At 44.0% G+C, this 25539-nt stretch overlaps 1 protein-coding gene and 1 long non-coding RNA gene across 3 annotated transcripts in view; one reads left to right on the forward strand and one right to left on the reverse strand.

The window, feature by feature from the left end:
* Positions 1-1676: 1676 nt before the first annotated feature.
* The window catches only part of LOC134957575 (uncharacterized), a 50916-nt gene continuing 27053 nt past the window's right edge, over positions 1677-25539 (reverse strand). For both annotated transcript variants that reach the window (XR_010186672.1, XR_010186670.1), the window contains 3 exons: positions 8964-9298; positions 6043-6093; positions 1677-2180 (listed from right to left, as the gene is read on the reverse strand). This is a non-coding gene — a long non-coding RNA (uncharacterized LOC134957575). The remainder of the gene's footprint in view (positions 2181-6042; positions 6094-8963; positions 9299-25539) is intronic.
* LOC134957574 (protein kinase C delta type-like) lies at positions 1900-25539 on the forward strand. Its single transcript, XM_063939567.1, has 10 exons — positions 1900-2195; positions 4848-4948; positions 6589-6759; positions 7184-7275; positions 8775-8837; positions 10411-10549; positions 13138-13260; positions 14109-14237; positions 23792-24005; positions 25407-25539. Exons 1-9 carry the CDS (start codon positions 2033-2035, stop codon positions 23948-23950), a joined length of 1140 nt encoding a protein of 379 aa, XP_063795637.1. The 5' UTR covers positions 1900-2032; the 3' UTR covers positions 23951-24005; positions 25407-25539.

Consider the following 25539-nt stretch of genomic DNA (forward strand, 5'->3'; position numbering starts at 1 on the left):
CATAGAAAAAATGTGTATATAGATGTACACATCCTTTGTGTATGTATAGGCTTAGCTTGCTACCAGTCATCATCAGTGTGCAGTTGCACCTACATTATACTAAGTGTAAAAGATACACCTGGAAATAGATCTATAATAGCTCAGTGCTGCATCCTGTCCACATTCTGTACTTTATCTATGTGAGAACATCCTGTCTTAGCCCAGTTACACCTATTCAGCCAAAGTGTGATCATACTGCATACACACCTGCATCACTCACACTTGGGTACACTAGGTTTGCAGGGCGGGTGTCTGACGTCAATTCCGGGTCCAAAAAGGCTGAAGTGATCGCAGCGGCTGAGTAAGTCCAGAGCTACTCAGAAACTGCAAAAGCGTTTGCACACTCGCAAAGCTAAAATACACTCCCCCATAGTCAGTGACTATCTGATCGCAGCGCTGCAAAAAGTTGCTAGCGAGCGATCAACTCAGAATGACCCCCAATGTACAGCCAGACTTCTGAGTTCTGCTTATCTCTAGCAGTTATATATACTGTAGGTTGTTTTGAGTAATATTACAGCTAGCTAAGTTAGGACCATGCTATCCCTGGTTTATAAAAGGGTTACATAGAGATAATGATAATGGATATGCACATTGCTGGATACAGTGTAGGATGCTGAGGAAAGTGAGACCTTGTATCCCAGTAACAATAACAGCATTTATGAGAATTGCCACGTCAATGACTGGGTATTATTTTTACACTAAACTACAAGACTCATCTGAGTTCAGGTGTAAAATAAATAACTATTTCTTCTTCATACATGAGGGACACTGGAACCGCTGGGTATACAGATAAATCCTTTCACATCTTTGCTGCGCATAGCGTTCAGTAGCTGTTCCACATTGCGTACGCATCAGGGTATACCGTGTGCATTTGCCAACAGCCCTCTCCAGGCCCATTGTAGTGAATGCAGAGCGGGAGTGTGCGTAGGCACGAGACCCGCTATGCCACTAATCACTTCCATCGATGTTAAAGGACACATCTGTAGATGATGCTGGAGGAGGCTGGGGCACCAATAGTTACAGGTCAGAAGCACAGGCTCCTCCCCCCTATACCCCACTCTCTGACCCGCCCTAAGGAGCTGGGCACTGCTTTAGCTGCTCCTGCTGCTTAGGTGATTTTTTATGTTCATTCATTAGTTTGTTTTTGACACCTCTGAGCGGCCGGCGGGGACAGGTCCATGGCTGAGCACCATTCTCAGTGTAACCTGTAAGACACATCTGTGTTCACCTCTCAGTGCAAATAATGTGATTTATTTTACATCTGTTTGTCCTGTGTTTTATCTTTTTAATAACTATTTGGTATTGTTATAAACTGTCCATATGATAGGGCGCAGGTTCTCACACTCGGCCCTCAGGACCCCACACAGTTCCTGTTTCCTGGTCACCTGTAGATATGTAACATGTGACAGTTGGTCATACACAGGGCACCTGCCGGGGGACTGGGACATGTGACCTGTGTGATGTCCTGGTACCACTGTGATAGGGAATACTGATTGTAAGCTCCACTGGGACAGGGACTGATGTCAGTAACTGAAATGTTACCGGTGAAGCACTGTCCAACATGTGTATGCTATATAAATAATGTATAAATAAATAATCAATGTTTTTAATAAAAAAAATTAATGTGACAAACCCAGTTCAATAAAATACATTTTATTCTAAGCAGTCTGCATTGATAAAATTACTCCCACCCCATAATTTAGGAAACCCCTATTTAATCCAGTGTTAATTTCACACATGCCTCCCAATTGATGTTACATGCACATAGACATACCCAGCATACAACATGTATGTAGCACGGGGATATAGGCAGCTGTCGTCATGGCAACCAAGCTGTCTACATTCAACCGCTGGTGCCAGAGTGACAGTTGACCAGAGAGGAAGCCGGCGGCCATATTGGAGACGACAGTGGTGCAGTAGACAGCGATGCAGAAGAGAGCCAGAGAAGTAGACAGCGACAAGTCAATTAATTACAACATCTGCAGAGATAAAGATGAACATCATGCCCAGTTTTGTCTGGAAGAGGAGGATTTCCTCTGACTCCTCCGATAATGAGAAAGTTTCCATCAAGAGAAAGAGAGTAGCTAGAAAGTTGTCATCCAGCTCTGATGAGAGTACCAGCAATGGTAGCATGAAAGGAGCTGCAGAAAGAGAGAGTAGGTGAAACCCATACATACAAACTGGTTTTATACAGACACTGAATGTATTTTGGTAGGATGTACTATAATAGACAAGTGCTGAGGCCTCTACTACTAATATCTGAAAATACATTTCTATAAATTTATTTACACCATGCTTAGCTACTTGCATCTTAATTTAATTTAGTGGTATTTGTCTTTTTTGTAAATCCAAGAATGCTTATAAAAGACAATATTTGTATTTATTAATATAAGGTTTGAATTATATCCAGGATAAAATATTGTGCCTCATGGATAACAACCCAACTTTTATGTATCGTATCTCCTCCACAAGTATCGGTAATGCCCCATTTACACCACATGTATTATGGTGCAATCAGTTTCTGCCATAGTTCTGCTCTTTGGAATCAGAGACAAATAAGAGCTCTGGTTTGGAGTAATGATACTCAGGGTAAGGATGCGGGTGATGTAAGTGTATGTGTAGAGGGTAATGTGGAGCTGCCAGTGACAAGGAAGCGTCAGTCACTTGCAGTGTGGGTAGTATTTAGCTATACTGATTGATGTGAATTAGAAGTAAAGATTATGGGCTAAATGTAAAGTCTGTGGGTTGCAGGCAGCCGGGAGATTTTGGCGACTTAACCTTTAGATGTAAAGCGGCAATAGTCTAAAAAGCAAAACCAAGTTTGCCAGTATAAGTCTTATATCTAGAAACTAAATGGCCCCCTCGTGTGTAACCCACCACACATCAAGGAGATCCCGCTTCCACCCCGTGCGTGTCACATACACATACCACCCCCCCACCCCCCCACGCCGTGCAGAACACATACTCCATGGAGACAACGGTACCCCCCCCTGTACTTGACACTTACACACCCTGCAGAGACCCCGCTACCCCTCCCTCGTGCCTGATACACTCACAGCCCTAGACCATCACAGAGAAGCAGTAGCCAGCGCCCGGAATCCCAGAGCAGCAGCCAGAAGGACAAGCGCACACCACACGCCGCCAGCTCAGGGGGACAGAGAAGTATTTGTGGGGGCCCCTAATGTGTTGGGGCCCAAGGACAACCTCCCCTGTTGCCCCTGCTGTAATCCAGTCCTGGTGAGAGAAACCCATACACTAATTTACATTAATATTTGTCAACATAATATTGCATTATAAAATACAGAATACAGAATTGCCACCTTAATCATAAACATTTTTAACTTTCAATCAGATATATTTATTTATTAAGTTTCTTACATAGTGCAGCAAATTCCATTGTGCTTTACAATTGGAAACAACAGTAATAAAACAAAACTGGGTAATAACAGACAGACATAGATGTAAGAAGTTCCTGTCCGCAAGTTTATAATCTATAGGGAAATAGGCCTTGATACACAAGGATAGGTGTTATATATTGCATAATGGTCCAACAGATTGCAAAGGTTCTTGTTGGGCTGGATGATGGGGTCACCCAGCAATGACCTGGGGTCAGGACGATGGAAGCATGATTATCTCTTTCCTTCATCTGGGGGACACGTCTTAGAAGCATCAGCACTTAATGAGATAACTATTTTCTAGCGGTATATAAGCTCCTCCCCCCAACCCCTTCCTCAGTTTAAACTTAAAAAGCGTTAAGGGTAGGCTGAATAAACAGCTACTAGCATCCTTCTCATATACTTATACATTAATGGTGAGAATGAAGTGTCCCCCAGATGAAGTCTCCACCCAACCATATTACAAATCTTCTGACCATGTAATGTACTAAGCCAGTAATTATTTGTTGCACACCCTCCCCTTTCTGAAGATTGCATTACACAATGAGGTCAAGGTATATTTTGTGGACTTTGATAACTACTTCTCCCGAGAGGCAGAACTAGCGAGTGGGGGGCCCAGGTGTAAACATATGCTTTGGGCCCTTCCCACCACCACCACCACTATGCAAAAGAGTGCTCTCAATTCACATACTATGCACACTGACCCCAATTATCAGTATATTGTACAATGTGGCCCAATTCACATTATAATCCACACTGTGCCCCAAATCGCACCAAACACCCCAGTGTGCCGCCATATCACATATTATGCCCTAGTGTGCCCCCAATTAAAATGAAATGACACAATGTGCCCCCAATTAACATTATATGCCACACCATGCCCCCAAATCACATCAAACACCCCAGTGTTCCCCTGAAATCACATATGTCCCAGTGTATCTCCAAATCACATATGCCCCAGTGTTCCCTGAAATAAAATGCCCCAGTGTGCCTCCATATCACATAATAAATTGCTGTGCGGTGTGAACAGGTTGCCGGGCTGATGCGACCGTCTACCCATTTACTTTATGGGTGTAGGTGGCACTTGGAGGCCATTGCATGTGACACAGTGACATCATTGACATGGCAATATGCTGTGTCGGGGCCGCCAGTCTGATAGGGATCTCAAGCAGGTCACACCAAGGAAGGACCTGTGCACAAGTCTCAGGTGCGACCCGCTAAACGCAATGTGAAAGCGGTATTAATTACTATGTATGACTGCACTGAGCACTCAGTAGGAAGTAGGATAATTGAATGGAAATCTTCATATCCCTGGTTTCCTACTGTAATAAAGATGTGAGCTTATTAATGTTCTACAGTATAATCTATGGGAGTTGTTGCAATAGTCTCATGTCCCTTTTCTCCCTCCATTAGGAACCAGCAGTGCTTCATCCCCCTGCCTCAGAGATGCAGTCTCTAGCACCATCCAGAGACTGACGTTTTACCATCACTTAGGCCAAGGTGCTTTTGGGAAGGTAAGCAATGAGGTTTCAGTTGTCACAGGGGATTTACTATATGTCTGATTGTGGATGTTATTAGAGATGAACAAGGTTGCCATGCAATTTCATTCAGTGTCAGTTTTGATTCACCATTCCATGTAATGACCATTCTACCCACACAGACAGTTCTGTGGCTCCTAGCGGCTCCCCCACAGCTGCAGCCGGTGGGGTATAAGGGGGCCAGACTGGCACACAGCTCCCCTGCTCCTCAGATAAGATGATGAGTAAAAATGGAAGATGTAAAGGGTGAAGTGATCCCCATTTTGGGGGAATCACACATGTAATTTATAGTGCTGGGATGGTGACAGTGTCACGTCATTGTGCTCTGTGGTGTGGTTGTGGTATAATAAGGAGACAGTATGTGGGGTGATAGAAGCATGGGAAGATAGACGCACTGTGCAAAAGTGTAAAGCCTGACCTCCAACCACTATAGTCACCCTTTTATTAACTCTACATTTCCACTTTTATTCTTATATTTTCAGTGCAGCATCAGTTATAACTTCAATTAATGCTGCCTTTATTGCAGGTGGCACTTTTATATGTGTGACATGTGTCGTTACATTGTACAATGCTGCATCAATGACATTAACCTGCAAGGTGCAAAGTCTCTGTCATTAAAAGTGTTATAACAAATGAAACAGTAAATATACTAAAGTGTGGTTTAGTAGGCAGTTTGCAAGCCATAAATCAGATGGGTTTTCATATTTAAATTTCCAGGCCCCTCCGTCTACCCCTGGTCATTGGATAACCGGCTAATACTATAAAAATATATTACATAAAATATCGCATCCACTAAAAAAAAAAAACTATGGCCTAAAAAAATTAAGTATAACCTTGAGCCTAGGGCCATAAGTATGGGTGTGTGACAGGTGTGGCCCCCTATGCGCAAAGATGGCAGGGTTGGCACAGGATGCTCAGACCTTTATTACGCCACTGCTTGAGACTAAATACATAAATCATGTTCCTTATTATAATCAATCATGTCACTGAGTATAAAGAGATAAATCTTTCCAGCATAACTGATAATTAATAGTTGAAAAAACAATACTGTGTCCATAATAAATACTTACCTAACATCTTCATTCTTTCTTGGTCTGATGTAATAAGGGGAATATGGTAATCTATATGGGAAATTGAAAGAACACATGTGTGTAATTAGGTTTTGCAGTCCAGCCCCCTCTCCCATGCACTCTATATTATGTACTTGTCTAGATTTGAAGGTGGAAACTCCTTTAGCTAGGATTGGCCCCCCCCCCCCCCCTCCCACCTGCCCAAGAGTGTTTTTAATTAGCATGGGTATTTAGCGCACACATGCTATAGATCGGGAAAGGCCCCTGAGTCGGTGTAGCCTGGCTAATTGGGGCATCACATTGTAACACTCAATTTAGCACTTTAGCATACCTCCCAAATGTCCTGATTTTCACGGGACAGTCCCTTTTTTTGGGTCTGTCCTGCTGTCCCTCCTGAGGGCAGCAGTGTCCTGTGGTGGGGGCAGTTTTTTTCTTTTTTCTTTTACATTAATAAGACTTAAATACATAATCCTTGTTGGACAACAATGTATTTGCCTTTATGTCCCTGTGTTGTTAATGAGGCTGACACTGTAATATTTCCTCTAGGTCCTGCTTGCAGCAGACTCGCGCACCAGTCAGTTGTTGGCGGTAAAGATAATGAGCAAGAAACAACTGCTAGACATAGATCCTGAAATGGCCTTTGTGGAGAGGAAAGTGTTAGAACTTGCATCTGGGTGCCCTTTCCTCATTCACGGCCACTTCGCTGACCAGACCAAGGTACGGCTGTGACTGCCTCTTTATTGCTAAATGTCCACACACACACACACACACACATATATATATATATATATATATATATATATACACACACACACACACACACACACACACTCCTTTTCTTCTGCTGTGACTTAATAACTCAGTGTAAACATGTTCCATAGACTGCAGTATAGTAAGATACTTTTTTGCCCGTTTTGTCCCGTTCCCTCTCTCTGTTCTCCTTGTCCTCCCAATGACTGTACATTATATTCCCATGAGGAGAAAAGAAGCATAGGACATTTTTTAAAATTACTAATGTATATAATTTATCTTTACTTATTTTGGTCAGAAGATGACATTCCCTAACGACCCACCTTCCCACCCCCCTCCCCCCCGGCTTTCTTGCCATGTATAATAACACTATTCCTTCTCCTATAAACAGGAACTCGTACTCCTTGTTATGGAATATGCGAGTGGCGGTGATTTAGAACATCTCCTAAAGAGGAATGGGCCTGTTACCATCTCCAGTGCAAGGTGAGGACTTTGAATAATGTCTTGTTAGAGCCACAGGATAAAGGAAGGAGTTAATGATAGATTATATATAATAAATATACTTTTTTTATTCAGTGGAAAGGGATCTTCTGATGTGTAGAAACAGATAACACAATATTTAAAGGCATGAATTATATGCGTCATATCATAGAATTGGGTTATTAATACTCTGGTATCCGGGGTATACTGTAGATCTACACAAAAAAAACTAAAGTCAAATGGTCAACCACTAATGGCTGACATGCTTTAACTCGACATAGTCAAAAGGTTGACATGTAAAAGGTAGACAGTTTAAAATGTCAACAGGTTCTAAAGGTGGTTATGACAGTAGTCGATACACATATGGTCGACACACATTTTTTTTTTCAACTTTTGCATACTTTACCATCCATGTGGACTACGACCGGGAATAGTAACCTGTACCGAGCACATCGGTAGCGGAGCGAGGCACCTTGCCCGAAGCATGGCGAGCAAAGCAGTACACTAATGGGGCTTTTTTTGTAGCAGGAGAGTGACCAAACCCCACTCCCAAAAAATTTGTGTCAACCTTTTTTTGGGTCGTCTGTTTCAATGTTGACATTCTGACCCTGATGACATTTTCTACTGTCTACTTATTCCAGGTCGACCTTATGATCCTGTTGACCTTTTTACCCTGTTGACCTTATGCATGTCGACCATTAGTGGTCGACCTATTGGCTGTAGACATTTTTAGTGTAGATCACCTAAATGGCATATACTCTGTATGAGCCAAGCCTGCACAGTGTCAGCCTGGTCTGCTAGGGGGAACCTGAAACATGGTCCTAAAAAGTGCTACTGTTTATTTTATTTAGCATGGAGACCCTACTATATACGTTATTTGTCACTGGTCATTACTCTATTGTTTATCAAACGAGCTTTACACTTTATGTTATTTATTACAGGGGACCTACTCTTTATTTATTACTGGGGCCCTCTTCATTTTATTTATTATGGGGCTCTACACTTTTATTTAATCATCACGGGGTGCTTTAGTTACCTCAGGGAGAAGAAAACTTGGGTGTAACACCAGCCACTAAGGAAACAGCTGGGGATGAGCTTATGGCCTATAAAGGTGCTGCTTTCCAGTGGGTGGGGAACCTGCCCGATCTAATAGAGGGATGAGTGCTGCTAGATTAGTGATAGGGATCCCTAAAGATAAATGTTTCTGTAAGTTGCCTTCCATCCTTATAAATAAAGCAGCTGTTATTATAGAAATATACTTTGTGAGCGTCATCTTGAAGACATCCCAATACTCCTCTTACATAAACAGTTACAGCCATGTACAATATATAGTGACTTGCACTAATGCAGTAACACAGAAACATCATATGAGGCATCTGGTAAATTTGAAACAAAATAAATGGGGAAATTGTCAGAAAATGTGGGGAGTGTTGGCTGGAAATCCCTCAGCCATTATTTACACATCCTAACAATGTAACATGAACTTATTTTCTATCCAACAGATTCTACTGTGCAGAGCTTGTATGTGGGGTTCAATTCCTGCATTCCAAGGGCATCGTCCATGGGTAAGTATAGAGTTACACTATAACAATAGTATAATAAAGTGATATTACTATGTATTCTAATATGCAGAATGTAATATACTTTCTACATGTTATACATTTATTCACTGGCACATATCTTCCACTTACATGTTACACGCTGCTTCCCTTCCGCAGTAATGTACAATCTTTATTTACAGAGGATCTCTCTGCACACGTGCTCTATTCTTATAATGTCATTTGTGGGTGAGGAGAGTTTTGAAACATTGGTAGTAACATTCATCCTAGAAGCTTTTCACTCAGTGGCATCACGTGGGGTCTATTGGTTGTGCACCCTCACATCGGGAATTGCCATGGCGGCTGCTTAGTTGTCTGCAAGCGGAGTTTCAGAAACCCCTGCTCTCTGCTTAGGGAAATCCCTTTCTCCTGTACTATAGTGATGTCACACTCTTCCTGCACTTGTCTAATGCTGTCAGAGAGGACCCCTGAGGAAGAGGAGGGAAACATTTTTTGACATTTTTACATATATAGTATTACTTTACCACACACCTGCCACACAACTCTGTAACTATATACATCCAGCAGGTCATGGGGGGGCTGCACTGAGACCCCAGATCATGTACACCCAGAATGTGCCTTCCCTACCATCCAATCTGGGTCTCACATGGAGTGAGAGAGAGAAGGAGAGGTGTAGGTATGACAGAGGGAAGTAGGGAGGGAGAAGTGCAGAGGAAGGAGGTGGAAGGAGGGAGTGAGAAGTGCAGAGGACGGAGGTAGAAGGAGGGAGTGAGAAGTGCAGAGGACGGAGGTGGAAGGAGGGAGTGAGAAGTGCAGAGGAAGGAGGTGGAAGGAGGGAGTGAGAAGTGCAGAGGAAGGAGGTAAAAGGAGGGAGTGAGAAGTGCAGAGGACGGAGGTGGAAGGAGGGAGTGAGAAGTGCAGAGGACGGAGGTGGAAGGAGGGAGTGAGAAGTGCAGAGGAAGGAGGTAGAAGGAGGGAGTGGGAAGTGCAGAGGAAGGAGGTAGAAGGAGGGAGTGGGAAGTGCAGAGGAAGGAGGTGGAAGGAGGGAGTGGGAAGTGCAGAGAATGGAGGTAGGAGGGAGTGAGAAGTGCAGAGGACGGAGGTGGAAGGAGGGAGTGGGAAGTGCAGAGGAAGGAGGTAGAAGGAGAGAGTGGGAAGTGCAAAGGACGGAGGTAGAAGGAGGGAGTGAGAAGTTCAGGGTTATAGAGGTATTGACGGTATGAAAGGTGCAGCCTCCAGTTGTCGCTCCCTGTGTGACATCAATATCACTAATTATTTATATAGTAATCACACATATTAGCATCAAAAGGGTTAATGGACTGAGTAGGCCTACACTATTAAATAACATAGAATTCTGCTGAACACATATAAATGTACATGACAGAGTGGAATCACATGGACACTAACCTACAAATGATTACAGTAGGTACTGACACTCTAGCTCTTGCGCATAAACATACATTCAAAGCTACTATTATTTAGAACTTACACATATAAAGTGCAATATCAATGTATGTATCAAAATAAATCATGTCTGTATGAAAGCGCAGTGCCTACAAAGATGTTATTTTCTTCACAGCGACCTCAAGCCAGATAACATCTTAGTGGCTGCAACAGGCCACCTCAAGATCGCCGACTTCGGTCTCGCAAGTAACATCATGCATGGAGACCAGAGTGCCACCGGCTGTGCTGGAAGATGTGGCGACATTACTCCTGAGGTGAGATGCAAAGGGTTTCCTGCTATGTGCTCATGTAAGGGAAGCATTCAGTGATTGCGATGCAAGCGTATTTTTTTCTAATGACCCGCGCTAAATTGAACGCCTCTGTCTGATTGACAAGCAGAGATGTTCGTGAGGCGGCAACACTCTATGTGGGCTGCATGCTGGGCGGCCTTGCCCTGCGATAGGGGGCCCCCAGCATGCGATTCAAAGGATTGCAAATTCTGCAGAATATACACCAGGCCTTAGTCTAAAGGTACACATATCCCTGTATGCGGCCGCATGTAGCCAATATGGGCAAACTGGGCATGCACTGTAGCACACATGCATCTTTGTGTATTTCCGGGCAATTCTGAGTCTGGGTGTTGCCCATTTCTCTCTATATGTGAAATGGGTGTTTCTGGGTGGTAACTGGGAGGAAGCAGAGAAGAGGAGCGTCTGGTGGCAGTGTCATGCTTATGCATGAGGGACACCTATCTCTGACAGGTCTTCCCCACTGATCATAGGGTAGATGTGCGGATACTGATGACAGCTATGCTAGCAGACAGAAACAGTGGGGCAGTGCAATGTATACACATGAAGACCTGCATATAGTCACGTTACCATTCCGTTAGCAATATATCTGCATTATGAATGCGGGCACCTACAGAGTTGGGAGCTACTCAGACATTTGTAGAGAGGCCTGGAGTATGGCTACAAAAGGCACACTTCAGGGACAGCCGTACATAGGGCCTAATTCAGACCTGATCGCAGCAGCAAATTTGTTCTCTAATGGGCAAAACCATGTGCACTGCAGGGGGGGGGGGGGCGCAGATATAACATGTGCAGAGAGAGATAGATTTGGGTGGGATGTGTTCAAACTGAAATCGAAATTGCAGTGTAAAAATAAAGCAGCCAGTATTTACCCTGCACAGAAACAAAATAACCCACCCAAATCTAACTCTCTCTGCACATGTTATATCTGCCCCCCTCCCTGCAGTGCACATGGTTTTACCCATTAGAGAACAAATTTGCTGCTGTGATCAGGTCTGAATTAGGCCCATTAACTGCATCTGCAAACTATCCAATACTGAGGAGCTAATTCCCACACCCATTGCCCCCCTGCTTTAGCAGTACAAAGCACTGGCTATAGCACTGGTGCTGGTAACATTATGAGAGGATGGGAGAGATTTTATTACTTATTTAGATTTTTAACATGGCGATCATCATGAAGTGCTTTATAACGTTAGGGCTTGTGATGTCACTAAACTAATAGTAAGAAATGGCGAGCAAGGTAGGAGACCAAGGGGTATATTCAATATGGAAACGGGGCTAAAACCTGTCGGGTTTGGCCGCACTTCCAACAATACACGCAGCTCAGTGGCTGAAGCCACCGATCTGCGTGTAATCCGCCAGCTTTCCAACAAGTCGGGAATTCCCGACTTGTCGGATAAAATTGCCCCTAATGAATAGGTTGGAACCCCTTCAGACCTAAATCTGTCGTGAGCTGCCATCTTTCCGACTAGACGGCAGCTTCCAAAACTTATTAAATATACCCCCAAGACAGCAACTATTACTTATTTTGATTCTACCTTCATATATCCTGTCTCCACATAGGCACATATACCACTGGTGCATGTAGTCCTGGTTTCTAAGTACCAAGAAACCTCCCTATTCATGGGCCGATACCCCTTTCCCAGTAGCCGCAGTTTGGGCGCGGGCTAATGTGATAACCTCCATATCCCAATGAATTGCAACATTATCCCACAAGGAGATAGATATGATGTCCCTGTAGTATGTATGTACAGGGTGAATGAATTTCCGTCCCATGACCTCATTAAGGTGCACTGAAAATTAGGCAACAATACTATATATTATATATATATATATATATATATATATATATATATATATATATACACATACACACATATATATATATATATATACATACACACACACACACACGATATAGATATATATATAGATATATATATATAGATATATATATATATATATATATATATATATATGTAGATATATCTCTACATACATATGCAGTACAAGTTGAGTATCCCATATCCAAATATTCTGAAATACGGAATATTCCGAAATACAGACTTTTTTGACTGAGAGTGAGATAGTGAAACCTTTGTTTTTTGATGGCTCATTGTACACAAACTTTGTTTAATACACAAAGTTATTAAAAATATTGTATTAAATGTCCTTCAGGCTGTGTGTATAAGGTGTATATGAAACATAAATGAATTGTGTGAATGTAGACACACTTTGTTTAATGCACAAAGTTATAAAAAATATTGGCTAAAATGACCTTCAGGCTGTGTGTATAAGGTGTATATGAAACATAAATGCATTATGTGCTTAGATTTAGGTCCCTTCACCATGATATCTCATTATGGTATGCAATTATTCCAAAATACGGAAAAATCCCATATCCAAAATACCTCTGGTCCCAAGCATTTTGGATAAGGGATACTCAACCTGTATATGTATGTATACCCCAAAACAAAATCTCGTGTTTGCCCCTTTATATTGAGCAATTGAGGTGATTGTTAAAAACTTGATCCTGACTACCTCTCTTCTGGTAGGTGCGTTCAGGCGAGGAGAGCCGTTTTGGTGAAGACTGGGCTGGCGTCGCTGTCATCTTAAGCCAAATGGTTAATGGAACATCTTATGCACCAGGCACCGAAGTGAGAGACATCATTGACGAGGTAAATAAGATATTACATTTATAAATTATTACTGTAAAGGAGGTAATTGGCTATATATAACTTCATATGATGTTGGAGTTTTTCTGTCTCTTTTTTCTTGCAGTAGAAAGTCAGTATTGATGCAGTTTTTTAATAAAATATCCCCTGATCAGCTGAGTGATACTCAGATGCTTCTCACTACTGGGCAGGAGCTGTAAGGCCTAACTTACTTTTTCCCTGGGTCAGTCTCAGCAGTAAGCTGGGTCACACATGCACAATGGAACTAAATACCCAGCCCTGGCTGTTCAGGCCACTTATAAATGCAAAAAAAATAATAATAGAAAACTAATAGTAAAAAAATATATTTATGTTGTAATGCTATTTTAACAATACTAGTGACAAGAGAAGAAAGATTGTGACTGTACCTTTATGGGAAATAGACTAATCTCTTCTCTGGCGAGGGCTGCAGTTACTATTAGCAATGCTATAACTATTGGGCCTAATTCATACCTGATCGCAGCAGCAAAATTGTTCTCTAATGGGCAAAACCGTGGGCCTAATTCAGACCTGTTCTCTAGGGTGCGCTTTTTTCCTTGTGATCAGGTAGTCGCCGCCTACAGGGGGAGGGGGAAATCGCAGGGCAAATATGAAAGAAATGGCTCAGTGGTTAGATGTTTGTGGTATGGAGGGGGAGGGGGGTAATAATGTGAGACACACTACAGACCCCAGATACAATCTCAGTAATAACATACTGTGGCCATGGAACAATCACTTTATATTCCTCTGTACCAGGCAGTAGAAATGTTTGTAACATGATTGTATTGAGCAGCTGTGCTGTATAAGTCATTAAATACAAATTACTTTTTCAGCTCTTCAATTACAATCCAGCCAAACACCCAGGAGATAATGATAACATCCGCCACCATCGTTTCTTCCAGCATATCGACTGGGTCGCCTTGGAGGCCCTTGAGATTGAGCCCCCATACATCCCTGCACCAGTAAGTATAAAGCAGACCTTCCATGAGCTACTCAATGCCGGTCAGCAGATAATGCATAGATGTCAGACATATACATTTGGGTGTGAATTGAAGGATAGGCACTGTCTAGGTAGACAGTCAAAAGGTCGACACAAAGAGTTTGACATGCAGTAGGTAAATAGGGTCACTAATTAGACAGTTTATACGTAGACAGAGTCAAAAGGTCGACAGACAAATTGTTGACACTTCTTTGTTATTTTAGCCCTAACCTCCCCCTAGTGCCTAACCCAAACTGTCCCCTTCCACAGCCTAACCCTACCCCTGCCTAACCTTATTCTAGTGACTAACAGTAACTGTCCCCTTCCACAGCCTAACCCTACCCCTGCCTAACCTTATTCTAGTGACTAACAGTAACTGTCCCCTTCCACAGCCTAACCCCACCCCTGCCTAACCTTATTGTAGTGACTAACAGTAACTGTCCCCTTCCACAGCCTAACCCTATCCCTGCCTAACCTTATTCTAGTGACTAACAGTAACTGTCCCCTTCCACAGCCTAACCCCACCCCTGCCTAACCTTATTCTAGTGACTAACAGTAACTGTCCCCTTCCACAGCCTAACCCTACCCCTGCCTAACCTTATTCTAGTGACTAACAGTAACTGTCCCCTTCCACAGCCTAACCCTACCCCTGCCTAACCTTATTCTAGTGACTAACAGTAACTGTCCCCTTCCACAGCCTAACCCTACCCCTGCCTAACCTTATTCTAGTGACTATCAGTAACTGTCCCCTTCCACAGCCTAACCCTACCCCTGCCTAACCTTATTGTAGTGACTAACAGTAACTGTCCCCTTCCACAGCCTAACCCTGCCTAACCTTATTCTAGTGACTAACAGTAACTGTCCCCTTCCACAGCCTAACCCTACCCCTGCCTAACCTTATTCTAGTGACTAACAGTAACTGTCCCCTTCCACAGCCTAACCCTACCCCTGCCTAACCTTATTCTAGTGACTATCAGTAACTGTCCCCTTCCACAGCCTAACCCTACCCCTGCCTAACCTTATTGTAGTGACTAACAGTAACTGTCCCCTTCCACAGCCTAACCCTGCCTAACCTTATTCTAGTGACTAACAATAACTGTCCCCTTCCACAGCCTAACCCTACCCCTGCCTAACCGTATTCTAGTGACTAACAGTAACTGTCCCCTTCCACAGCCTAACCCTAACCCTGCCTAACCTTATTCTAGTGACTAACCCAAACTGTCCCCTTCCACAGCCTAACCCTAACCCTCTGCCTAACCTTATTCTAGTAACTAACAGTAACTGTCCCCTTCCACAGCCTAACCTTACCCCTGCCTAACCTTATTCTAGTGACTAACAGTAACTGTCCCCTTCCACAGCCTAACCCCACCCCTGCCTAACCTTATTCTAGTGACTAACAGTAACTGTCCCCTTCCACAGCCTAACCCTAACCCTGCCTAACCTTATTCTAGTGACTAACAGTCACTGTCCCCTTCCACAGCCTAACCCTACCCCTGCCTAACCTTATTCTAGTGACTAACAGTAACTGTCCCCTTCCACAGCCTAACCCTACCCCTGCCTAACCTCATTCTAGTGACTAACAGTAACTGTCCCCTTCCACAGCCTAACCCTAACCCTGCCTAACCTTATTCTAGTGACTAACAGTAACTGTCCCCTTCCACAGCCTAACCCTAACCCTGCCTAACCTTATTCTAGTGACTAACAGTCACTGTCCCCTTCCACAGCCTAACCCTAACCCCCTGCCAAGTGCCTAACCCTAAACATGATGAAAAATCATGAAAAACTGTGTTTACATATTTGTGGTACCTTTTGTCTGTTGGCCTTTTGGTTCAGTCTTTCTGAGACATTGTCTACATAGTGACTGTCTACCTAGTGACCCTGTCTACATAGTGACTGTCTACCTAGTGACCCTGTCTACATAGTGACTGTCTACCTAGTGACCCTGTCTACATAGTGACTGTCTACCTAGTGACCCTGTCTACATAGTGACTGTCTACCTAGTGACCCTGTCTACATAGTGACTGTCTACCTAGTGACCCTGTCTACATAGTGACTGTCTACCTAGTGACCCTGTCTACCTAGTGACCCTGTCTACCTAGTGACCCTGTCTACCTAGTGACCCTGTCTACCTATTAAATGTCAACCTTTTGGTGTTGACCTATGAACTGTCTATCTATACAGTGTCTATCCCTATACCCACAGAGCTAGAGACAGGTACACATGTGTATGTATGTTCCAGTTGTCACTCAACCAATTGACATTTATTATTATTAGAGATGAGCGGGTTCGGTTTCTCTGAATCCGAACCCGCCCGAACTTCATGGTTTTTTTCACGGGTCCGAGCAGACTCGGATCCTCCCGCCTTGCTCGGTTAACCCGAGCGCGCCCGAACGTCATCATGACGCTGTCAGATTCTCGCGAGACTCGGATTCTATATAAGGAGCCGCGCGTCGCCGCCATTTTCACACGTGCATTGAGATTGATAGGGAGAGGACGTGGCTGGCGTCCTCTCCATTTAGATTATAAGAGAGAGAGATTTACTGGAGCTTAGGACTAGGAGGAGTACTGTAGAAGTGTAGAGAGTGCAGAGAGTTTACTAGTGAGTGACCACCAGACAGTGCAGTTTATTTAATATATCCGTTCTCTGCCTGAAAAAAGCGATACACACAGTGACTCAGTCACATACCATATCTGTGTGCACTGCTCAGGCTCAGCCCAGTGTGCTGCATCATCTATATATATTATATATCTGTCTGACTGCTCAGCTCACACAGCTTATAATTGTGGGGGAGACTGGGGAGCACTGCAGTGCCAGTTATAGGTTATAGCAGGAGCCAGGAGTACATAATATTATATAGTGAGTGACCACCAGACAGTGCAGTTTATTTAATATATCCGTTCTCTGCCTGAAAAAAGCGATACACACAGTGACTCAGTCACATACCATATCTGTGTGCACTGCTCAGGCTCAGCCCAGTGTGCTGCATCATCTATATATATTATATATCTGTCTGACTGCTCAGCTCACACAGCTTATAATTGTGGGGGAGACTGGGGAGCACTGCAGTGCCAGTTATAGGTTATAGCAGGAGCCAGGAGTACATAATATTATATTAAAATTAAACAGTGCACACTTTTGCTGCAGGAGTGCCACTGCCAGTGTGACTGACCAGTGACCTGACCACACTGACCACCAGTATAGTTAGTAGTATACTTATATTGTGATTGCCTGAAAAAGTTAAACACTCGTCGTGTGACTTCACTTGTGTGTTGTTTTTTTTTTTATTCTATAAAAATAAAACTCATTCTGCTGACAGACAGTGTCCAGCAGGTCCGTCATTATATAATATATAATATATACCTGTCCGGCTGCAGTAGTGATATATATATATTTTTTATATCATTTATCATCCAGTCGCAGCAGACACAGTACGGTAGTTCACGGCTGTGGCTACCTCTGTGTCTGCACTCGGCAGGCAGTCCGTCCATAATTGTATACCACCTAACCGTGGTTTTTTTTTCTTCTTTATACATACATACTACTACGACATCTCTTTATCAACCAGTCTATATTAGCAGCAGACACAGTACAGTACGGTAGTTCACGGCTGTGGCTACCTCTGTGTCTGCACTCGGCAGGCAGTCCGTCCATAATTGTATACCACCTAACTGTGGTTTTTTTTTCTTTCTTCTTTATACATACATAGTTACATAGACATCTCTTTATCAACCAGTCTATATTAGCAGCAGACACAGTACAGTACGGTAGTTCACGGCTGTGGCTACCTCTGTGTCTGCACTCGGCAGGCAGTCCGTCCATAATTGTATACCACCTAACCGTGGTTTTTTTTTCTTTCTTCTTTATACATACATAGTTACATAGACATCTCTTTATCAACCAGTCTATATTAGCAGCAGACACAGTACAGTACGGTAGTTCACGGCTGTGGCTACCTCTGTGTCTGCACTCGGCAGGCAGTCCATAATTGTATACTAGTATCCATCTCCATTGTTTACCTGAGGTGCCTTTTAGTTGTGCCTATTAAAATATGGAGAACAAAAATGTTGAGGTTCCAAAATTAGGGAAAGATCAAGATCCACTTCCACCTCGTGCTGAAGCTGCTGCCACTAGTCATGGCCGAGACGATGAAATGCCAGCAACGTCGTCTGCCAAGGCCGATGCCCAATGTCATAGTACAGAGCATGTCAAATCCAAAACACCAAATATCAGAAAAAAAAGGACTCCAAAACCTAAAATAAAATTGTCGGAGGAGAAGCGTAAACTTGCCAATATGCCATTTACGACACGGAGTGGCAAGGAACGGCTGAGGCCCTGGCCTATGTTCATGGCTAGTGGTTCAGCTTCACATGAGGATGGAAGCACTCAGCCTCTCGCTAGAAAAATGAAAAGACTCAAGCTGGCAAAAGCAGCACAGCAAAGAACTGTGCATTCTTCGAAATCCCAAATCCACAAGGAGAGTCCAATTGTGTCGGTTGCGATGCCTGACCTTCCCAACACTGGACGTGAAGAGCATGCGCCTTCCACCATTTGCACGCCCCCTGCAAGTGCTGGAAGGAGCACCCGCAGTCCAGTTCCTGATAGTCAGATTGAAGATGTCAGTGTTGAAGTACACCAGGATGAGGAGGATATGGGTGTTGCTGGCGCTGGGGAGGAAATTGACCAGGAGGATTCTGATGGTGAGGTGGTTTGTTTAAGTCAGGCACCCGGGGAGACACCTGTTGTCCGTGGGAGGAATATGGCCATTGACATGCCAGGTGAAAATACCAAAAAAACCAGCTCTTCGGTGTGGAGGTATTTCAACAGAAATGCGGACAACAGGTGTCAAGCCGTGTGTTCCCTTTGTCAAGCTGTAATAAGTAGGGGTAAGGACGTTAACCACCTCGGAACATCCTCCCTTATACGTCACCTGCAGCGCATTCATAATAAGTCAGTGACAAGTTCAAAAACTTTGGGTGACAGCGGAAGCAGTCCACTGACCAGTAAATCCCTTCCTCTTGTAACCAAGCTCACGCAAACCACCCCACCAACTCCCTCAGTGTCAATTTCCTCCTTCCCCAGGAATGCCAATAGTCCTGCAGGCCATGTCACTGGCAATTCTGACGATTCCTCTCCTGCCTGGGATTCCTCCGATGCATCCTTGCGTGTAACGCCTACTGCTGCTGGCGCTGCTGTTGTTGCTGCTGGGAGTCGATGGTCATCCCAGAGGGGAAGTCGTAAGCCCACTTGTACTACTTCCAGTAAGCAATTGACTGTTCAACAGTCCTTTGCGAGGAAGATGAAATATCACAGCAGTCATCCTGCTGCAAAGCGGATAACTGAGGCCTTGACAACTATGTTGGTGTTAGACGTGCGTCCGGTATCCGCCGTTAGTTCACAGGGAACTAGACAATTTATTGAGGCAGTGTGCCCCCGTTACCAAATACCATCTAGGTTCCACTTCTCTAGGCAGGCGATACCGAGAATGTACACGGACGTCAGAAAAAGACTCACCAGTGTCCTAAAAAATGCAGTTGTACCCAATGTCCACTTAACCACGGACATGTGGACAAGTGGAGCAGGGCAGGGTCAGGACTATATGACTGTGACAGCCCACTGGGTAGATGTATGGACTCCCGCCGCAAGAACAGCAGCGGCGGCACCAGTAGCAGCATCTCGCAAACGCCAACTCTTTCCTAGGCAGGCTATGCTTTGTATCACCGCTTTCCAGAATACGCACACAGCTGAAAACCTCTTACGGCAACTGAGGAAGATCATCGCGGAATGGCTTACCCCAATTGGACTCTCCTGTGGATTTGTGGCATCGGACAACGCCAGCAATATTGTGTGTGCATTAAATATGGGCAAATTCCAGCACGTCCCATGTTTTGCACATACCTTGAATTTGGTGGTGCAGAATTTTTTAAAAAACGACAGGGGCGTGCAAGAGATGCTGTCGGTGGCCAGAAGAATTGCGGGACACTTTCGGCGTACAGGCACCACGTACAGAAGACTGGAGCACCACCAAAAACTACTGAACCTGCCCTGCCATCATCTGAAGCAAGAAGTGGTAACGAGGTGGAATTCAACCCTCTATATGCTTCAGAGGTTGGAGGAGCAGCAAAAGGCCATTCAAGCCTATACAATTGAGCACGATATAGTAGGTGGAATGCACCTGTCTCAAGCGCAGTGGAGAATGATTTCAACGTTGTGCAAGGTTCTGATGCCCTTTGAACTTGCCACACGTGAAGTCAGTTCAGACACTGCCAGCCTGAGTCAGGTCATTCCCCTCATCAGGCTTTTGCAGAAGAAGCTGGAGACATTGAAGGAGGAGCTAACACGGAGCGATTCCGCTAGGCATGTGGGACTTGTGGATGGAGCCCTTAATTCGCTTAACAAGGATTCACGGGTGGTCAATCTGTTGAAATCAGAGCACTACATTTTGGCCACCGTGCTCGATCCTAGATTTAAAGCCTACCTTGGATCTCTCTTTCCGGCAGACACAAGTCTGCTGGGGTTGAAAGACCTGCTGGTGAGAAAATTGTCAAGTCAAGCGGAACGCGACCTGTCAACATCTCCTCCTTCACATTCTCCCGCAACTGGGGGTGCGAGGAAAAGGCTCAGAATTCCGAGCCCACCCGCTGGCGGTGATGCAGGGCAGTCTGGAGCGACTGCTGATGCCGACATCTGGTCCGGACTGAAGGACCTGACAACGATTACGGACATGTCGTCTGTCACTGCATATGATTCTCTCAACATTGATAGAATGGTGGAGGATTATATGAGTGACCGCATCCAAGTAGGCACGTCACACAGTCCGTACTTATACTGGCAGGAAAAAGAGGCAATTTGGAGGCCCTTGCACAAACTGGCTTTATTCTACCTAAGTTGCCCTCCCACAAGTGTGTACTCCGAAAGAGTGTTTAGTGCCGCCGCTCACCTTGTCAGCAATCGGCGTACGAGGTTACATCCAGAAAATGTGGAGAAGATGATGTTCATTAAAATGAATTATAATCAATTCCTCCGCGGAGACATTGACCAGCAGCAATTGCCTCCACAAAGTACACAGGGAGCCGAGATGGTGGATTCCAGTGGGGACGAATTGATAATCTGTGAGGAGGGGGATGTACACGGTGATATATCGGAGGGTGATGATGAGGTGGACATCTTGCCTCTGTAGAGCCAGTTTGTGCAAGGAGAGATTAATTGCTTCTTTTTTGGGGGGGGTCCAAACCAACCCGTCATATCAGTCACAGTCGTGTGGCAGACCCTGTCACTGAAATGATGGGTTGGTTAAAGTGTGCATGTCCTGTTTTGTTTATACAACATAAGGGTGGGTGGGAGGGCCCAAGGACAATTCCATCTTGCACCTCTTTTTTCTTTTCTTTTTCTTTGCATCATGTGCTGATTGGGGAGGGTTTTTTGGAAGGGACATCCTGCGTGACACTGCAGTGCCACTCCTAAATGGGCCCGGTGTTTGTGTCGGCCACTAGGGTCGCTAATCTTACTCACACAGTCAGCTACCTCATTGCGCCTCTTTTTTTCTTTGCGTCATGTGCTGTTTGGGGAGGGTTTTTTGGAAGGGACATCCTGCGTGACACTGCAGTGCCACTCCTAGATGGGCCCGGTGTTTGTGTCGGCCACTAGGGTCGCTAATCTTACTCACACAGCTACCTCATTGCGCCTCTTTTTTTCTTTGCGTCATGTGCTGTTTGGGGAGGGTTTTTTGGAAGGGACATCCTGCGTGACACTGCAGTGCCACTCCTAGATGGGCCCGGTGTTTGTGTCGGCCACTAGGGTCGCTAATCTTACTCACACAGCTACCTCATTGCGCCTCTTTTTTTCTTTGCGTCATGTGCTGTTTGGGGAGGGTTTTTTGGAAGGGACATCCTGCGTGACACTGCAGTGCCACTCCTAGATGGGCCCGGTGTTTGTGTCGGCCACTAGGGTCGCTTATCTTACTCACACAGCGACCTCGGTGCAAATTTTAGGACTAAAAATAATATTGTGAGGTGTGAGGTATTCAGAATAGACTGAAAATGAGTGTAAATTATGGTTTTTGAGGTTAATAATACTTTGGGATCAAAATGACCCCCAAATTCTATGATTTAAGCTGTTTTTTAGTGTTTTTTGAAAAAAACACCCGAATCCAAAACACACCCGAATCCGACAAAAAAAATTCGGTGAGGTTTTGCCAAAACGCGTTCGAACCCAAAACACGGCCGCGGAACCGAACCCAAAACCAAAACCCGAAAAATTTCAGGCGCTCATCTCTAATTATTATTTATACAGTGCCACCAATTATGCAGAACTATACAAAGAGCAGTTCACATCACATCAGTCCCTGCCTTATTGGAGCTTACAGTGTAAATTCCCTAACACACATGCACACAACACACACTAGTACATTTCAGACACTAGTCACTAACCTGCCAGTATGTGGTAGAAGTGTGGGAGGTAGCTGGGATAACTTGAGGAAACCCACACAAGCACTGTGATAACATCCAAACTCCACACAAATAGAGCCTTGATTGAGAACTGAGATCATGACCCCAGCACTGTGAGGTAGCAATGCTGACCAATGTGCCACTGGGCTATCCTCTTTTAATGAATAAAACATGTCTGCTCTTACACAACTATAAATAGAAAATGGAAAATAAGTTCTCTTAGTGGTCAGGGCCACATAACAATGACTGACAGACACATGTTTAAGAGTTTTCTTTCTACCAGGGGACACATAGAAGTAGAAAGGACTTATTACTACTTTACCAATACGTTATTGTCACATACGGGAATTCAGCTCTATCTATCTGTTTTATGTAACTGATTATCCTGCACCTCATAATAGGCTCATAGGAAGACCAAGTGGACTTTAGAGCAAAGTTTACACTTTTCCATAGTGATCCTCTGGAAACTCAGTCTCCTCTCTGCACTTGTAGTTACGCTGCCTTCTCCTGAGGGCACAGAGCAGACAGACACCTTCACTTGTCCCAGAGCAACTTGCACCTACCGCAATACTGTGGTTATATATATGGGATTCAGTATGATTTACCAGCGGCCAGGATGCCGGCTGTCAATATACCGACAGCGGCATCCAGCCGGCAGCGGGGCAAGCGCAAAGAGTCCCCTTGTGAGCTCACTGCGCTGCAGGCTCAGTGGCTCGCTGTGCTCGCCACAGGATCTATTCCCACTCTATGGGTGTCATCGTCACCCACAAGTGGGAATAGTCCTGTAACGCCGGTATTCCGTCTGGCGACATTGCCAGCTGACGGGATTCCGGCACCTGTATCCTGACCACCGGGATCCCGACGGCCGGCAAATTAAACGTATCCCTATATATCTGTTGAGTGACAGTGTTACATTTGTGCACCTGTAATGCCTCTTCCTTTAGCTTTATATAGACATGGTGTCAGGGTGTAATATGTAACTACTGTAAATAACCTCTACAATAGGGAGTTTGGTAATTGCCTCTTTCTATCTTACAAGTCATATGAAAGATGTAATAATCACTGATACACTTTTACTTCTTATTTCTGTAGCCGACCTTTCCACCCTCTGCCTCCAGACGTAACCATCTAGCAATAATGGAGGCAGAAGAGGCCCTTTATCCGCCAATAACAGCTGCTGAGCAGGACCGGTTTGCAGGGTTCTCATTTGCCACCTCCACCTGGAGAACCCCCCCAAAGGCACCGGCCTAAGAACATCTGGCTGAGGCAGCAGCACTGCTGGATGCAGGAGTTGGAGATTCTGCAGGTATGTACATTATGGATTTATTTCTCTTATTTTGTAAACATGTTTAATTGAAGTTTTCAATATTAAACGGAGGAAGAATAAAGAAGGAGAAAGGTAGATAGAGCTGGGTATAGCAGTAATGTAAGAAGCATTAATACATTTTCCTAATGGAAAGTTTTACAAAAAGCTCCTCACACAAAGCAATGCAGAAACAATAACCGTCTGCAGATTATTACATAAACAGAGATATAGCGTAAGAGATATAACAATGGTAGAGGGGAATAGAGGACAGTTGGAGAGGAAAAGGGGCATGTCAGGGGTGTTACTAGAGGGAGAACAAAGGGAGGAGGAGGAAGAGTAAGGTGCACCTGCTGCATGCTCAGAAGAAGCAATGTAACCCTACATAATCCATTGTATCATGGTCCTCCTGGTGTGTGATCCAAGGGGAAGAGACGCTGGTAAATGTATTCCAGCGCTCATGAAGTATGATGTAATATACATAGATGGTATATACAGCAATAGTGTGATCAGTGCATTGGAATACATGTATGGTAGTAGTAATGTAGAGAACCCAGTTACATACTGTATATAACCTGACTTCTCTGCATTACTGCTATCATATAGGATGGGGGAATTCTGTGCTTGTGTCTGGATCTACCCCCTTCCTTGCAAGCACTGGGAATAGGCCAATACATTGTTTTTTTGCCCAACTTGCCACTTTTCTGTATCACTAATCTTAATTACAGTTATTTTCCCATATTGCACTTTCTTCTAAAACAAGCATCACGTGACATTAATCATGAGTGAGGGGACTGTAGGGGATGTGGACTGTCCTTACTGTGCGTTTCCCTTTTACATATCAATGCTTTTATTACAATGAGTATTTGTGCACCTAGTAAGACACTTATATCAAAAGTGCCTGGTTGATACAAAAGCCGTCCTACTGAAAGAACATCTCTGACTTTCCAGCATCTTCTGAGAACCTGTAAAAGAAAGATCCTTAAGCAGGGAAGAGACTCTGTGACCTCTTGCTAGCCAAAGAATGCCTCTGTAGATTCTCAGTCTCCGCCCCTTCAGTCTCATTTATATATTGTGTCCAGTAAATGCAGCCACCCAACATTTAGCTATAAACACTCTGTTCCATCCAGCTTTTCCCATTACGATGTTGCTCCACACCATTGAAATAAGCCCCCCTTGATGTGCAGGTCCAGGTGCTTACTTTATAAATGAGCGCATTAGTGCAAAAAGAAGCATCACAAAGCATCTTATGTTCTGCGGAGCCGTCATGTTGCTCTGTACTAAGTATTGTTTAAAAAAGTCTATATTTTTTCTGCATGGAGTTAAAGATGTATATTATGTTATATTGTATCTTGTTTTAAGATGTTACCAATGTACTGATATATATTTTTTGTAATTATATAGAACATCTGTGATAAGAAGATGGATTACAACTTGGAAGATTGCTTATTATTTTCTTATTTGTTATGTTTTTAAATTTTAATTTTTTTAAAATTTTAATATTAACATTTTTTAAATTTACATTTTTAAATTTAGT

This window comes from Pseudophryne corroboree, chromosome 9 (genome assembly GCF_028390025.1).
Source record: "Pseudophryne corroboree isolate aPseCor3 chromosome 9, aPseCor3.hap2, whole genome shotgun sequence".
Classification (NCBI taxonomy): Eukaryota; Metazoa; Chordata; class Amphibia; order Anura; family Myobatrachidae; genus Pseudophryne; species Pseudophryne corroboree.